This window comes from Cetorhinus maximus, chromosome 21 (genome assembly GCF_964194155.1).
Source record: "Cetorhinus maximus chromosome 21, sCetMax3.hap1.1, whole genome shotgun sequence".
NCBI classification, from domain to species: Eukaryota; Metazoa; Chordata; class Chondrichthyes; order Lamniformes; family Cetorhinidae; genus Cetorhinus; species Cetorhinus maximus.
Window position 1 is genome coordinate 5,587,044 of NC_135899.1, and position 17,822 is coordinate 5,604,865.

Here is a 17,822-nt window from a genome sequence, read left to right on the forward strand (position 1 = left end):
TTTGCGCTGGAAGACCAACAAGTTTTGGGCAGACCAAAGAGCGTCTTTCACCGAGTTGATGATCCTCCAGCTGCAGTTGATGTTTGTCTCAGTGTATGTCCCTGGGAACAGCCCATAGAGCACAGAGTCCTGTGTCACAGCACTGCTCGGGATGAACCTCGACAGCAACCACTGCATCTCTCTCCAGGCCTTCTTTGCAAAGGCACAATCCACAAGGAGGTGAACAACGGTCTCTTCCCCTCCACAGCCACCTCGAGGGCAACGTGCCGAGGGGGTGAGACTCCTGGCGTGTAGGAAGGATCTGACAGGGAGGGCCTTTCTCACCACCAGCCAAGCTACGTCTTGGTGCTTGTTGGAAAGTTCTGGCGATGAGGCATTCTGCCAAATGACTTTGACAGTCTGCTCGGGGAACCATCCCACAGGATCCACCCTCTCCTTTTCCCTCAGGGCCTCTAAGACGTTACGTGCCGACCACTGCCTGATGGACTTGTGGTCAAAGGTGTTTCTCTACATAAATTTTTCCACGAGGGACAGGTGGTACGGCACGGTCCAACTACTTGGAGAGTTCCACGGCAGCGTGGCCAGACCCACCCTTCGCAACTGAGGTGCTTCTTTACCATGTTTACAATGCTTGGCTCCTCCCTGGCTAGAACTGGAATGATTCTGTCCAGGAGAGAGCTCTCCACAGGGTCAGATACACAGATGGGTTTCTCCCAGCAGTTAAATAGTTAAATGGTCAGAGAGCTGGAGGGGGGAATCTCCACTGTGCAAACATTTAAATTAAGATCGATTTCCCAGGAAGCTCAGTGAACATCCGAGTATTTTTGTTAATTCTCTGCTGTGTATTGAAATGTTGATTAATCTATTTTAGCAGTGGTGGTCGAGGGATAAATAGTCAGTAATTTCTATTGGACAACCCCAGGTTGTACAGTGCCCCAAATCCAGCTGTGCAAAATCCACAATTCTCCAAAAACCAGGCATTTTTCTCTCCGTGCACCGCTCAACATTTACAACATTTATACAATTTACTCTGTCTGTTTAATAACATGTGTCTCAAGTATCAGCATTCAGCCGCTGTCCTGGGCTGTGCTTTTCATCATCCAACTCATCCATGGATTGATGGATGGGACCTTTCACTGGAAATGTATGATTTAAACACAGGCCAGGGGTCTATTGTAGGTTCACACGATGCTTCAATTCATCAAAGCACCCAGACTAGCTCGCTTTAATCCAATTAAGACATGCACTCACACCTACAGACAGAGACCCTGCTACAAGTCCACTTTAAAATAGTTTCCAATAACATTAATATCTTCATGACAATACGTGTGTAAGCTAAGTGGGTGATGGGATAGGATGGGTCGGTGGGGTTGGGTGGTGAGGGAGAGTTGGGTAGTCATGGGTGGGGATAGTCAGAGTGTCGGGGTGGGGGGGTAGCCGGTGTCAGGTGGGCTAGCGGGGGTCGGGGGATTCAGTACTTTGATTACCAAGGAGTTAGAGCAAGCTTTGACCGTCAACTTTTCCTGGGTAACTATTCTGCTAAGTAAGTCGGAACCATCCAAACCCTCCAGTTTAAATTGGTGTTTCAAAGGGTTCCAGCTGCAAAGTAAATGCCTAACAAAAGTTGAAACTTCCCAGGTAATTCCTGCGTAGTCAGTATATTGGGACTTCCAAGGGATCCCCAGCGCATCTTTTGGGGTAACTCTGGGCTACAACCATCTGGAGAACAGATGATCTGGGCCGATTAATTAATATTTGCTGAAAAGGAAGACATTATTAAAATCTTTTCATCTTGCTCTCTTCCATCAGTAACGTGTCTCTCTTTTTACCAATGTTCAAGTTCTGTTCTTCCAAGCGACTGCTAATAAATTAGTTCCAGTAATTTGCCATCCATCAGGGTTTTACAATTGGATTGTATCTCTGTGAGTTGTGTTGTGCAGTAAGATCGAGTCATTTGTAATATTGTGGAGTAACTCACAGTCCAATGAGGACAGGGAGAGGCAGTCCAATAACTTGATATATTTATAATGTACTTTTCTGTGGAATCCAAACACAAACACTAATAATTGTTCTTGTTCCACAGAAATTTCAGGATCTACAGGAAAGGTAAAATTTACACCCTTGATTTGATTTTTATTTCTAACATATTTCTCCCTCACCCTGGAATGATCCAACACTGACTTTTATCTCCTGTTTCAGAGTGAAGCGAACTCTCCCAGAGACACAGAAGGTTTACCCTTTAATAAATGTGGGGAAGTACATTGGGTCACTGCAGTACAGAGTGTGGAAAAAGATGCTGACGGTGATTAATACAGGTGGGTGTGAGCTTCCTGACACCAGCTATTAAACAGCTCTCTCTGTTATTAGTACAGGGGCCAGTCTCAATTTTATTTCAGTCAGTTTTCTGTTTAAACAAATAATTGTCAAATCATACAGTCACAGTGACCTGCTCCACCTGCTGGGCACTCATAGTATTGGGAAGAGATAGTGTTCATTCAACCTCCCTTTGTGGCTCACTAATCCAGCATTCTGTTTTTCTTTTCCCTTCTCCCACTCATCCCTCAGGATGGATTCCTGCCGTGAATCATCCCTCAGTTTCCCAAACATCCTGTAAGGTACAAGCATGGGATACTCCTGGATAGTTGGGATAAACTGTGAGTTTAGGATCATCCTTTCTGTTTACCCATTTAGCAACAGAGTCCATATGGTTATTTTGGCACTAGATCCTGTTCCTTCTTTCATTCACAGACGTGGAAAAGGGGTTTTCCCTCTGTGAGGTGCATCTGTTAGTGACCTGTTGGGCAGTGAAACATTTTACCATTTTCATCGGCACCCATTACTGACCCAGCACAACCCAATCACTCTCAGAAAACAGCAAGTCATCTACATACTGCATTATTCAACCTTGACGTCTGAATTCCTGCATATATGTAGACATATTCTGGTGAAAAATTGAGAGGCTGTTATGGAAACTCTGGGGAAAACATGTTCAGATAAACTGTAGACTTTTGACTGTAAAGGCAAACCTAGTTGTCTGGTGTAGGGAAATTGACCACAACCCATTTGAGATGTCTAGGACAGCGGATATGGCTGTGGGTCTTGTGGTTCACCACCACTGTTACGGTAGTGGCACAAACAGGAATATTCTTACTGACTTCCCTATAATCAATGGTCACTCATCAGGAACCATTTTTAATGGGTTAGAAAGGGGAATTTACATGGGTTACTAAGGATGTCAACAGCCCCTGTTCCACGTGGGAGGCTACAGCCTTTTCGAGGTCTTTCTCCGCTTCTTTAGGGAAAGTGTATTGTTTTTATGGCTGGGACATGGGGTCTCCCTCTATTGTCACAACTCACCGGAGATAGCACGCTGTAATCTCAAGCCCCACTGTTCCCTGAGCCGAGGCAAATGTGAAAAGTTTGATTTGACATCCACATTGCCCAATTCTACCTCACTGTTTAATTTAGGTTAACAGAATATCAGCACCAGGTTTGTAAACTTAACAAGTAAATAACTTGAACTGCTAACTTTTAGTTCTATAGCTTAAACTCTACCCCTTCTTAACCATTATACACAAACACACACAAGACAATAAAAACATGGATTTTAAGGATGATTTAAAACAGTTCAACAGCACCAATCTGGAGCATGGGATTAGATGGGTTGATTTTGATTGATCTCTTCCAAAACCCCTTGCAGTTCATTGTTAATGAAATGAGATGGTCTTCCAGCACTTTCAGTCTGTAGTTCACTGGTTGAAAATTTGCTTTTCAATGTCTCTACTGGTGATTTTCCCCTTTTCCTCTTGACATGGGTTTTTTCAGAGAGAGCAGGTTACACAGATATGACGAAAAGCCAGCTAGCTAGCCTTTTAGATTTACTGGAATCTTACACACGCAGGAGAGAGAGGTTTTAGATGTGTTCTCTTTGAGGGTAGGATCTCTCTGCTCACTGCTATCACACAAAACCTTGGTCAGCTGATCAGGGGCCAATTAAAATGTTGCTAGGCAGTTACCCTTAGTTCAGGACCCCTTTCCGCCACCATTTTGTCCAACCTAGCACACTCTGTTCCAGGAGATAGCAACATTGTATGTTCCTCATCCTGTTCCAGTGAACATGTCTTTCAACTGCAGCCATGGTAGTTTTTAAAGCCACAGTCCAATTTTAAAGCCACAGTCCAAGAAAAATAAAAATAGGCTTTTTACACTATCCTGACTTCTCCCCGAGTATCTCATCCACAAAAATGTTTGCGAACAGTGGAGACTTCCCTATTTTCTTCTACTATAGGCCTATACATTTCCCGTGTCCGAGTTCTCAGAGTTTTTAAATAATAGGATCCTATTGATGTCATAACCCATGTCTCACCGTGACGTGGAGGAATAACCAACACCTCGTCTGCTATCCATTCCATCCCACAAACAGTTATTTACCACGAGAGGCAACTTCCAATCTGAACCTAAAACTCCCATCCCAGGCTGGTCCCATCTCACTAAAACACACGTCCACTTTGTTTGGGGGTGTCCCACCTTAAAACTTAAGGGTTTGGATATCGCTCCAACCTCTGCATCACCTGTAAATCTTCCCAATACAATGGATTCTCCTGTAGATCATAGGAGAGGGTGAATCTACTCCCATGCTGGACACTCCAGTGTCTACAACCTTTCTTTCCCTCCACTATAATATCTACACATTGTCTATCATACTCATCATACCTGAGTGGACAAGGATAATCAGGCTGGGTGCAGCCCCTTCCTGCTGAATGTCTCGGGACACCCTCTCCCTGGGCGACATGGACCTGACCCTGGGGAGTGTTTTCGTGCTGACACCATTTCATTAATCTTTGGAATTTCTGTAAACTAGGGGTGTGTGGGTCGGGTGTCTCTTGATTCCGAGTCCCCTGACTCTGGCCCTTCGTTGATTTCCTCCCCTCTCGGGCAAACTGTCCACTTCCTCCACAATTGAAACAGGTAGGGATGATCTGCTTTTCCCCAGGTGTAAAGGGCTTCCCCTCTAACTGCCACCTCCGTGGGGCCCTGTCATCAGTGAGTGGAGTTTACCTCCGCTGTACAAGGGGAGCCATAGGTTTTGGTGGATCAGGGGCTTCTAACAGGGTTTGTCAGCCTGCCCGGTTTCTAACTTAATATCCCTCGTACTAAGGAGCACTCACTTCTCACACCAACCCTGGGGACTCGGCACACACTATACAAAGTGTCCATCTCATGTGGCTGCTTGTTTCTGTACCATCCTGATGTCACGCTTTCTCTCTTTACCTGTCGGGTAACCTCTCCCTGCCTGTCACATTCTCTCTCTCTGTTGCGCACCCTCTCCCTCGCTGCCTTACGTCACCTCATTCCACTTGTCGTTGTCTCTCTCTCTTCCACTGCTTGTCTCTCTCTGTCTCTTGCGCTCTTTTACTCTCTGCTTGTCACATCGCTCCCCTTTGCCTGTCGTGCCCTCTCTCTGTTGGCTGCACCCTCTCTCTCTCTATCGCACTCTCTCTTTCTCTCTCTCACTGCCAGCGACACCTCCTCTCTCTCACTCTCTGCCTGTAATGCCCTCTCCTTTTCTCCCTGCTTTTCTCACCCTCTTCCCCTCACAATCTGTTGCACGCTCTCTCTCTGCCTGTCATGCTCTCCCTCTGCCTGTCATGTCCTCTCTCTCTGCCTGTCATGCTCTCCCTCTGCCTGTCATACCTTCTTTCTCTATGTCTGTCATGACCTCTCTCTTTTACTGTCACAACATCTTGTTGAGGCCTCAACAAGAAACTTTTTCTCTTTCTCTCAAGTGCTAAGGAACGCAAGCTCCAACAACTCATCGACAGCAACACCCATCTAGGACCCTCCACCACTGCCTGTCCCTCCGTCCCCAACCCATCTTCCAATCCCAGCCCCGGCCGCGTATTCACTATACCCCCTGACCTTCCCCTCTCCGATGCTGAACGTTCAGTGCTCAGCACAGGACTTAGTTTCATACCCTTACGCCCTCAGAATTTCGGGCTCGGCACGATGCTGAACTCTTCTTCCGCCACCTTTGTCTCCGTGCTCACTTCTTTGGGCAGGAGTCCTCTCCCTGTTCAACGGATCCTTTTACCCACATCCAATATTCTCCCTCCACCTGGACCCCTCCCTCTGGATTCTTACCTTCTCTTGATCTTTTCATTGAGAACTGTCGGCGTGACATTAGTCGTCTCAATTTCTCTGCTCCTCTCACCCATTCTAATCTGTCTCTCTCTGAACTCACTGCACTCCGTTCTCTCAGGTCCAACCCCAAAATTGTCATCAAACCCGCTGACAAAGGTGGTGCTGTTGTCTGGCGCACTGACCTCTACCTCGCGGAGGCTGAGAGTCAACTCGCAGACACTTCCTCCTACCTCTCCCTGGACCATGACCCCACCACTGAACATCAAGCCATTGTTTCCAGGACTGTCACTGACCTCATCTCCTCTGGAGATCTTCCTTCCACAGCTTCCAACCTGATAGTCGCCCAACCTCGGACGGCCCGCTTCTACCTCCTACCCAAAATCCACAAACAGGACTGTCCCGGCAGACCGATCGTGTCAGCCTGTTCCTGGGAACTCATTTCTCGCTTTCTTGACTCCCTTCTCTCTCCCCTTGTCCAGTCCCTTCCCACCTACATCCGTGATTCCTCTGACACCTTATGTTACATCAACAATTTCCAGTTCCCTGACCCCAACCGCCTCCTCTTCACCATGGATGTCCAATCCCTCTACACCTCCATCCCCCACCGGGATGGTCTGAGGGCTCTCAGCTTCTTCCTTGAACAGAGGCCCGAACAATCCCCATCCACCACTATTCTCCTCTGTCTGGCTGAACTTGTTCTCACACTGAACAATTTCTCCTTTAACTCCTCTCACTTCCTCCAAATAAAAGGTGTGGCTATGGGTACCCGCATGGGCCCCAGTTACGCCTGTCTCTTTATGGGGTATGTGGAACATTCCTTGTTCCAGTCCTACTCCGGCCCCCTCCCACAACTCTTTCTCCGGTACATCGATGATTACTTCGGTGCTGCTTCATGCTCTCGTCTGGACCTGGAAAAATTGATTAATTTTGCTTCCAATCTCCACCCCTCCATCATTTTCACATGGTCCATCTCTGACACTTCCCTTCCCTTCCTTGATCTCTCTGTCTCAATTTCTGATGATAGACTGTCCACCAATATCCATTACAAGCATACCGACTCACACAGCTACCTCGACTACAGCTCCTCACACCCCGCTTCCTGTAAGGACTCCATCCCATTCTCTCAGTTCCTTCGCCTCCGTCGCATCTGTTCTGATGACGCTACCTTCAAAAACAGCTCCTCTGAAATGTCCTCCTTCTTCCTTAACCGAGGTTTTCCACCCACGGTAGTTGACCGGGCCCTCAAACGTGTCCGGCCCATCTCCCACGCATCCGCCCTCACGCCTTCCCCTCCCTCCCACAAACATGATAGGGTCCCCCCTTGTCCTCACTTATCACCCCACCAGCCTCCACATTCAAAGGATCATCCTCCGCCATTTCCGCCAACTCCAGCATGATGCCACCACCAAACATATCTTCCCTTCAACCCCCCGGTGGACTTCCGTAGGGATCGTTCCCTCCGTGACACCCTGGTCCACTCCTCCAGCACCCCCTACTCCTCAACCCCCACCTATGGCACCTCCCCATGCAAATGCATTATATGCAACACCTGCCCCTTCACTTCCTCTCTCCTCACCGTCCAAGGGCCCAAACACTCCTTTCAAGTGAAGCAGCATTTCACTTGCATTTCCCCCAACTTAGCCTACTGCATTCGTTGCTCCCAATGTGTTTCCTCTACATTGGAGAGACCAAACGCAGACTGGGTGACCGCTTTGCAGAACACCTTCGGTCTGTCCGCAAGCATGACCCAGACCTCCCTGTCGCTTGCTATTTTAACACTCCACCCTGCTCTCTTGTCCACATGTCTGTCCTTGGCTTGCTGCATTGTTCCAGTGAAACTCAACGCAAACTGGGGGAACAGCACTTCATCTTCCGACTAGGCACTTTACAGCCTTCCGGGCTGAATATTGAATTCAACAACTTTAGATCTTGAACTCCCTCGTCCATCCCCACCCCCTTTCCGTTTCTTCCCCCTTCCTTTTGTTTTTTCCAATAATTTATATGGATTTTTCTTTTCCCACCTATTTCCATTATTTTTAAATGTATTCCACCCATGGTTTATTTCACCCCACCCCCACTAGAGCTACCTTGCTTGTCCTGCTCTCCATTCTTAATTAGCACATTCTTTTAGATAATATCACCACCTTCAACACCTCTTTGTTCTTTTGTCTGTGACATCTTTTGGTTATCTGCTCCTATCACTGCTTGCTTGTCCCAACAACCCCCCCACCCCTCTTCTTCCCCCCCCTTAAACCAGCTTATATTTCACCCCTTTCCTATTTCTACTTAGTTCTGTTGAAGGGTCATGAGGACTCGAAATATCAACTTTGCTCCTCTCCACCGATGCTGCCAGACCTGCTGAGTTTTTCCAGGTATTTCTGTTTTTGTTTTGGATTTCCAGCATCCGCAGTTTTTTGTTTTTATCTTCTTTTCGTACCCAATCTTCCTCCCTCTGCGTGTCATGTCCTCTCTCACTGCCTGTCATGTCCTCTCTCACTGCCTGTCATGCCCTCTGCCAGTCACAGCCTCTCTCCCTGCCAGTTGTGACCTTGTTCTGCCTGTGACACTCTCTCTTTCCGCTTGTCACAACCTTACTCTGTCTGCTGCATCCTCTTTCTCTCTCTCTACCTGTCGCAGCCTTATTGTTTGCCCTCTCTGTCTGACCCACCCTCTCTCTCTCTCTCTCTCTCTAACTGTCACATATTGTTCCCTCTCTCTATGCCTTTTCCAAACTCATTCTGCCTGTCCTGCTTTCTCCATCTCTCTGCCTTTCACAATCGCACTCTGCCTGTTGGCGCTCTTTCTCTTGCTCTCTGCCTGTGGCGATATTTTCTCTCACTGCCTGCCGCGACTTTGCTTTGGCTGTCACATTCCTCTCTCTCACCATGCCTGTTGCACTCTGTTGCACCTTCTCTCTCTCTCTCTCTCTTGTTCTGTCGATTCCTCCCTCTCTCTCCCTCTATCTCTTTGCTCTCCTTTCTGTAGCCCGTCTCTACTCCTGAGTTTTTATATTGCAGAGTACTAATTGAGTGCAGTCCTGAGGTCCTGTCTCCCTCCCCACTCCGCCCCACAATGTCTGTTTCTGCCCCTCTGTCTCTCTGTAATGAGGTTTCCTCAGCCTCAATCCAGGGCATGGCCACCAGGTAAAGCCTTCCCCCGGGGCAGTGGCTCTCCGTTTCCCCTGTGTGTTACATAAGCTCTTTCCTGGGGGATGAATTTCTAATTCCGGATCATTGCTGATTTTCCCAATCACTAACCAGGTGTGAAAGTTAGTTGTCTGGCATATAAAGGGTTAATGTTGGACTGAGTGCAGTACCGCCCACCCTATGATGTAAGGGATCACATGACGCACACCTAGCGGTCAATGTTGGGCTAGACAGAGCCATGTTTAGAAGTAAGCATGGAGACAGCTCCTAGCTTGGACCTTTACTGTACATATGTATATAGTTACTAGTAATCAATAAAGATTTACTGAACAAGACTATAAATACCTTAATAAGACCTGCCAAACAACACAACATCATACAAAATGGTGGCAGCTAATGGAACACTGCAGAACCTTGCAGAAACTGCAGAAGAAAATTATAAACCTAAAAGACTGAAAAAAATCAAAGAGGCATTCTGACCTGAAGACAAGCTGAAGAAACGAAGGGGCAGAAGGAGATCACCAGAGAGAAGTTCCAAAGAAAGACTTGGAAGCTGCAGGCAGAGATAAAACTCCTCATCTGCAGCAGAAGACTTCATCGAATCCTGTGCAAGTCCAGCTTCAATACCCAGAGAGGCAGAGTCAAAAGATCTGGCAGGGGGGAGTTAAAAACGTAAGTTCCTGGACAGAAAACGTTCTAAACAGCTTTAAAAGCCAGCAATAGTCAGAATTACCATTTTAAATCACAACTCGATAAACCCAAGTCCTGAGCCAGTGCCTGAACACATGGCGGCCAAGACTGCTCTGATTCGAAAAGAGAAGACAAAGGAAGTCATTAAATAATTAAATCAATTGGAATTGATAGCAAAAAACCCAGCAAACCTCAGGATTTGATGGTTACATAACCTGATAAAAATGAGATTAAGCAGGGATGACTCTAACCGGCCGCTGCTGCAAACTTTTTATTGCTAAGATTATGAACGCCATTACTGCGAGAGCCTGTCAAAACCAGCAAACATAAAACCCTTTGTGAAGAAGCAAATGGTGGCGCCATCTTGGTTATTCAGAAAACTCTTAAAGCTGAACCTACATTTAAAATTTATTAACTATGGATCAGAAATCTACTCTACCCGACCAGTTTGGACTTATCCAAGGCCCAGATTAGTCACAAAATTGGGGACTCTGGAGAGATTCCTTAGGTACAGGATAGCTTCAGGTCTGGATAAAAAGGCAGAAGTTGAACAATTTGACACATTGAAATAAAGACAGAAAATGCTGGAAAAACTCAGCAGGCCTGACAGCATCTGTGGAGAGAGAGAAACGGAGTTAACGTTTCGAGTCCGTATGACCCTTCTTTAGAGCAATCAAGTTAACACACTGCTTTATTCTGTAGGCCTAATAGCAGATGGTATACTAGCCGGACAAGGAATCAATGAATCCTCAGAAAGATCTGATGAAGTTTTAAAATCACTTGACACCTATTCTAATCTCAGAATTAACAAGATCCTTGAAAGGGCAAAATTTAACAAATGTGTCCAACAGCCCAGAGAACCTGTTGACTCCTCCATTAATGATCTGTACAGAATGGCAGAAAGCTGTGACTATGGTGACTTGAAATCAGAGCTAACCAGGGATAGAACCGTTACCAGAGTGGCAGACGACTCAAACATGCATCAAGCGAAGAAAGATCTAACCCTTGATAAGGCCGTTCAAATGTCAGGCAGTCTGAAATTTGTTTACAGACAGACCAATCTTGAGGGGAGAAAGAAAGCCAGGGTATAAGGTAAACCCCATTGTCTAAGGGATGCAATACCCTAACCAACCAGTACAGCGGCCATGCCAGCACTGTGGAGACAAGTGCCCCCACTGGCGAAATCGATGTCCGGCAATCTCAGCACAATGCTTTAACTGTAACTCCATGGGGAAGTTCAGGAAGCTGTGCTAAGCCAAAGCATCCAAACGCACAAGGGATCCCAAGAAAATCCTTGAGGTTGGAACAGCACACCAAGAGGACACAACCATGCTTTTTGGATGAGGTAAAAGATCTTGGATCCTCATTCTGGAAAGCGGACATCTCGGTCAATGGTCATCTCATAAACTTTAAGTTGGACACATGAGCCAGTGTCACGGTCCTATTGGACAAGGAACCATGGCTGAGAGACCTCTGGCCACTTACAGCAGGCACAGCGGGCCTGATGGAATCCGACTTCTGCTTATAGGCTTGACTCAAGATCCATTAAGGTAAGGCGGCAAACAAATCTTCAAAGTTATGTACGTCATGTGGAACCAGTCTTTTCCTCTCTCGCGCAGAGATGCCCTTGTAGCCCTGAATCTCCTGAAGATGGCAGAAAATGTCAAGCCAACCACTGTCGTGAATCATACAGACCTGCAGGTTCCCGAGAGCTCCAACAAGACAGATACTCTCGACTGGACAGCAGCTCGGAATTGTCCTCACTTTTTTCAGAGCAGTCTTGCCCACTTTCTTGACAGCGGCGAGAGCCCCTAGTTGGTCTGACCAGCCAACCATTCAGAAGGTTACCACAGGGCCTTGGGTGGAAGATGGTCAACCCCTGACTCCGACGCAGCGACCTCCAGCCAGTATTGCAGTTACCCAGACGACGCTGGAACGGAGAAGCAGCCATCGACCGATCACAGCACACCAGACAGCCGAGGTTAAAGGTGAGCTTGCTGAGAAATCACGCCCTCACAATAGGCAGAGACATCTCCCGTCCCAACATGCATCACGGGGAGGCCGTGCGTAGGAGGAAAAGGAAAACACACACTACAAACGAACAGAGAGGTTGTTCTCCCTGTAAAGGACAGGATAAAATGACGACCGTCCATTACAACGAACGGGGAATTGACAAAGAGCGATTCGACTCAAAAGAGTGGAAAATGAGAATCGAGAACCAAGCAGATGCCAGAGCTACCACCTATTCAACAAAGTTTATCTACTGCGACAGAGCCTACCCCCTGCTCCAACAGCAGCAAAAATAAGACCTGAAAGAGCTATTAGGTCTCCAGACCACCTGAACCTGAACTCAAAGACTTTAGTGGGGTGGGAGGTGGGGGTGGGTGGGTGGGGGAATGTAATAGAAATAATGTAAATGTTGGGTAAACTGGATTACACTGTAAATACTTTGGATAAAGACCTGGGGGGAGGCGTAGCATTAGGGTCTAGCACGTAAAGGGTTAACGTGGGGCCGAGTACAGTGCCGCCCACACTATGATGTAAGGGATCACATGACCCAAAACCAGAGGTCAATGTTGGATGAGGCAGAGCCATGTATAGAAGCAAGCATGAGACAGCCTCTATCTTGGACCCTTTACAGGTGCACATTTATATAGTTACTGATAAACTACCTAAGACTACGAATATCTTAATAAAACCTACAAATTACCCAATATCATACAACAAGTGTGACTAACATTTTATTTGTGTCCATCTGTTCCCAGCTGTAGTGACCTTCGACCCTAATACAGCCCATCCTAAACTTCTCCTGTCTGAGGACCTGAGGAACGTGATTTACACCAAGAAACGGCAGCAGCTTCCCGACAATCCGGAGAGATTTGATTCCTGTGTCAGTGTCCTGGGATGGGAGGGATTCACATCAGGGAAACATTCCTGGGAGGTGGAGGTGGGGAACAATACTGAATGGGATGTGGGTGTGGCCAAGGAATCCAGCAATAGGAAGGGGGAAATCACACTGGATCCAGGTGATGGATACTGGGCACTGAGACTGATAGAGGGGACTGAATACTGGGCTGGTGAGAAACCATCGAAACGTTTAAAACTAAGTGTGAAGCCGAGAAAGATTCGAGTCTGTCTGGATTATGAGGGAGGGAAGGTGTCCTTTTATAATTCAGATAACAAATCCCATATCTACACTTTCACTACTACATTCACTGAGAAACTCTATCCTTACTTCAGTCCAGATATCACTGATGGGATTAAAAACATAGAACCACTGACAATCTGTCCCCGGACAGTAACAATCCAGGAAGATGAGGGTTTTATCCCTTCATCCAAATAAAGACTGTTTCTTGTATGTGGGAGGGAGAGGGGTGTTTGTTCCTCTGTAGTAGAGGACTGTTTGTCATTTACCAATCCTGGCCCCCTCCCCTCCACTGTCAGCGGGGGCCGTCCATTCCTCAGGAGAGGGTGACGGGTCCCTCTGGTCCAGCCCATACCTCCCAGGGATGTGTGAGGACCCTTGTCTAAGGGAGAGCCATAGGATCTAGACACTCGTCACAGAGTTGGATGCACTGGAGCTGGGATGGGTCAGGTTGATGAGGCTGGGCACCCGGTCACGGGCTGATAACCCCCAGGACCTGCTCAATCTGGTCGAGGATTTAATTAAAAAGGCCCCACACGCCTGGTAACTGGGCGGTGGTGGGGGAGGGGAAGGCCCCACACGCCGGGTCACTGGGCAGTGGTGGGGGAGGGGATGGCCCCACACGCTGGGTCACTGGGCGGTGGTGAGGGAGGGGAAGGCCCCACACGCCGGGTCACTGGGCGGTGGTGGGGGAGGGGAAGGCCCCACACACTGGGTCACTGGATGGTGGTGGGGGAGGGGAAGGCCCCACACACTGGGTCACTGGGCGGTGGTGGGGGAGGGGAAGGCCCCACACACTGGGTCACTGGACGGTGGTGGGGGAGGGGAAGGCCCCACACACTGGGTCACTGGGCGGTGGTGGGGGAGGGGAAGGCCCCACACACTGGGTCACTGGACGGTGGTGGGGGAGGGGAGGACCCCACACACTGGACGGTAGTGGGGGAGGGGAGGGCCCCATTCTCAGCCTCTGATTTTGACCCTGGGGACACTGGTACTGGGGATGGAGCTTTTCCCTGAGTCACCGTGCAACCCGGTGCCTGAGGTGACCCAGAACCTCCAGAGCAGCCCAGGAAGGAGCCCTTTGCCGTTGATCCTGGGGGTCGGATGGTGACAGAGGAAGGGCCGACTGGTGTGGCTGGGCCACCCGCTGCCCTTTGTGTGGTGGGGGGAGGGGCGCTTCGGACACTTTGATTGCTCCCCCTGAGTTTGTCAAGTTATTAAAGAAACCAGTCAACTTCTGGGACATAAGTTCCCTCTGGATCTCTGCCGAGGTGCTGAGTCTCCTGCTTAGGTCGGCTGCAGGTGCTGCCTTCGCAACCAAGTGGTGACATTTCATCTTCAGAGATAGATATACATCGAGCCTCCTCCCAGACGGTGTGCATTGGGGTATTCCTTCTGCTAACTGCACAGCCTCAGTTGACACGCAGCTCCTGTCTGGGGGGGGGTTGGGGTGGGGGGTTCACCGTGCCCCCTTATAGGGGCTCCCTTTCCTTCACCAGGAACTGATCAATGTCCATAAGTAACATGGCCTCCCCCAGCTGGAGCTCTCTCCCATCAGGAGTGGCGGCTACCGTCAGGAAGCTGCTGCTCAGGAACCTGCACCTCCGCCCGTCCAGTTTTGTGTGGCAGGCAGAGGGGAGAGCATAGACTGCCAAGCTGATGAAGGTTGGGAGGTGTACTGGGTGGTGGAGGAGTGGGCTGGATGTTGCAGGAAGAGCTGGCCTGAGATTGGTTCCTGGGTAACTGCCAGTTTAAGGTAAAAGCCATTGAAAGGCTTAAAATGTGATGCTCGACCCTCACGGCGTTTGCAGTGTTGAGATGGCTCAGGCGTGTGAGGCACTCCCATCCGAGCTGACCCCTGTTTGGACAGAATTTCCCATCGGTGCCAGGCTCTGAAACCTCCCTTGGGAACCTTGGCCCTTCGACATGAGCCTCTCCCAGAAATCCCCTCTGCCTCATTCCACTCTGCACAGAGAGGGGTTCCCTAAATCCTCCCTTTGCCCACCTGGGATGTGAGAAGGAGGGTGTTGTACGTGTCAGTCCCGTGCGTTAGACTGTGAAGCCGATTCGCCGGCTGCCAGGCAATTTCTGCAGCCGGGGAGAGTTTGCGTCTAATATCTTTAGAGCGTGTGCCCGATTGGGCCCCTTTTCCATTATCTGAAGAGGCTGCTCTTCAATTTCTGCTTGCACTTCAGTGCCATGTTCCTTATCTTTGACCACCCAGTGCAGGGGGGGGATGGGCAGATCGGGAGACCTCCTCCCGGTACAAAGGTGGCCACTAACAGGCCCTGGCAGAGGGTAGTTGAGCCTTACCATCTGCCTCTCTTTCATGGCTATGTCCCCATCCAGATATCCCTGGAGAGAAAGAGTGCGTGGTGTCTGCCAGTACGTTTGAGGCCTTCAGTAACCAGTGGGTACTGAGGGTGCTGGAGTGCATCATCAATTCTGGGAATGTCATTTTAATTTGATATAAGTTTTCTTCAAAGTTTTGGTTTGTTTTTGTTAGAGTGGATTTTCAGATGGGGCACTTCATTGTTTCAGGTTCTTCAGAAGAGGAATAACTAGGCACAGACTGAAACTGCAGTTGTATTAGGAGATGCATGTGTAATTTTGTAAATAAATGTATATAAAAGTGTGTAAAGATTGGCCAGTTCTATCCTTCACCAACTGACTTTCTGGAATATAACACTTTGGAATAGAGCTACAGTAATCCTCCACGGAAGAAGCCTTTGTTGGTGTCATTCCCAGGATAGAGACAGTGGTTGTGTGATCATTGTGCCCTGTTAGGTAGGACTGTCTTATCACATGAGTGTTGTAGGATGTCCTCGTGCTGCTGGGACTTGATGCTGCTTTGTTGATATTCTTCAAGTGTGTCACAAATAAAGGTTAAATTGATTTTATTCTAAATGTGCATAGTTTTGTCCATTTCAAGAGGTCAAAGCTCAGGTTACAGGGCAGAAGGTGATGTGGTAGGTGAGGGGCCCGTCATTCTCAGTGAAATCTAAAGCACCCCTGCCAACCCAATATCCAGGAGCCCCAAGGGAATTGAGTTACTAATTGGCAGTAGAAACTCTGAGGTCTGGATTTTCAACTCCACCATGTCCATTAAATCACTGCACTTCCCGCTGTGTGAGAGAAATCCCGCCCCTGAGAACTGACAGCCAATCAGAGGCCAGCAGCTCAGCGGTACAGGCAGCGCCACTGGGAGTGGTGGCCACTGCCGATATTGCACAGGGGCCTACCCAGAGGATCAGTGATAGACTCTCCAGAGACAAATAGGTGGGCGAGATGGGGGTCCCAGGCAGAGGGGGGGAGCTGACTGCAAGGGGAGGGAGTGGCTTCCTGTGGGCCCAAATCTTCCCAATCATGTCTCTCGATGGGACATAGAGCGCTTGAGTACGAGGAACCAGCAGGTTCCAGAAGGCCACAGGCAAACCCGAGAGTCCATTGTTTGCCATTGGTTGAATACTACCGGTGGTGGGATGAGGCCCTTAATTAGCCTCAATTGGCCTCCAAGTGAGAAGGCCACTCGCAAGCCTTTCCCCCAGGCTTAATCAGAGGGAGGGGGGAAGGTGGTGGGACCTCCCCCCCTCACCCTCCCTCCTGATCACAGGGCTGAATTTTCAGGTCTCACTGGAACAGAAGTGGACAGGATCTGAAAATACCGATGCCAGTTGGCATGTTGGTTTTGTGATGCCCTTCCTGGTGCCAGCAGTGTTCACCAGACTGAGGGAGGGGAGGATCATAATCCCATCCAGCCCCTGATTAAGGCCAATTAAAGTTATTAAGGAGCTTATTAAGAGCTCATTAACAGGGGGTGTTGAGACTTTCACAGGGGCACACGGCTGCAGACACTGTCTGGGAAAGATCAGCTGACTGGAGGTGGATAGACAGTGGGGGGGCCAGTCATGGCCGCCCCAGACAATTACCTCAGTCATATAAAAGGGTGAACGATGCAGAGGGAGACTCAGCCAATGGGAAACAGGTATCCATAGTACTGCACAGGTGACAGGGAGAGTGGACATTAAACCTCCTGACATCACTGGGCAGAAGAGCAGGGGGCAAAGCAACAGGATGGCCGCTTGTCCAGAAGGAAGACAGCAGCTGGTAATGGGGGCATGACTCTCAGATTTTTGGCCCAGTGACGATGAGCAGCAACACCCTCAGCAGAAAGGGCAGAACCCCAGGCATCCCAGTTGTTCCAGTGCAGCCGTGACAATGTCATCTACCCATTAATATGGAGAGTCACCTAGAAGAACAAGATAACTAACACGGCCATGTACAACCTACCCTGTCAACCTCCTCCCAGTCAACAGCTGAGTGATACAATAGAAAGTACTGGAAACACTCAGCTGGTCAGGCAGCATCTGTGGAGAGAGAAGCAGAGTTGATGTTTCAGCTCAATGAAGGTGAAACATTCAGTCTGTTCCTCTTTCTGTAAATGCTGCCTGGTTTGCTGAGTGTTTCCAGCATTTTCTATCAGGTTTCCAGCATCTGCAGTATTTTAATTTTTGAATCAGCAGAGTGACCTCAGGAATCAGCAATAGTGCCATCAGGCAGCATTGCACATCGCTGAGCTGTTCACCAGTGTTCAGGTCACATCACTGAAGTTCATGATAAAGACCATGATTCAGGTCTAGGAGAGGGGGAGAGGGAAAAGGTGGTGCAGGTGTAAAGGGGGTGGGTGCAGAATATTCCAA

General features: G+C 48.7%; 1 protein-coding gene across 1 annotated transcript in view; it reads left to right on the top strand.

Annotated features, from left to right (window-relative positions):
* The window catches only part of LOC144695497 (uncharacterized), an 80,178-nt gene extending 66,636 nt beyond the window's left edge, over nucleotides 1-13,542 (top strand). The window contains exons 10-12 of the mRNA XM_078566374.1: nucleotides 2,084-2,106; nucleotides 2,200-2,315; nucleotides 12,743-13,542. Of these exons, the coding sequence (XP_078422500.1) occupies nucleotides 2,084-2,106; nucleotides 2,200-2,315; nucleotides 12,743-13,320 (717 nt within the window). The 3' untranslated portion in view covers nucleotides 13,321-13,542. The remainder of the gene's footprint in view (nucleotides 1-2,083; nucleotides 2,107-2,199; nucleotides 2,316-12,742) is intronic.
* The last annotated feature ends 4,280 nt before the right edge of the window (nucleotides 13,543-17,822 follow it).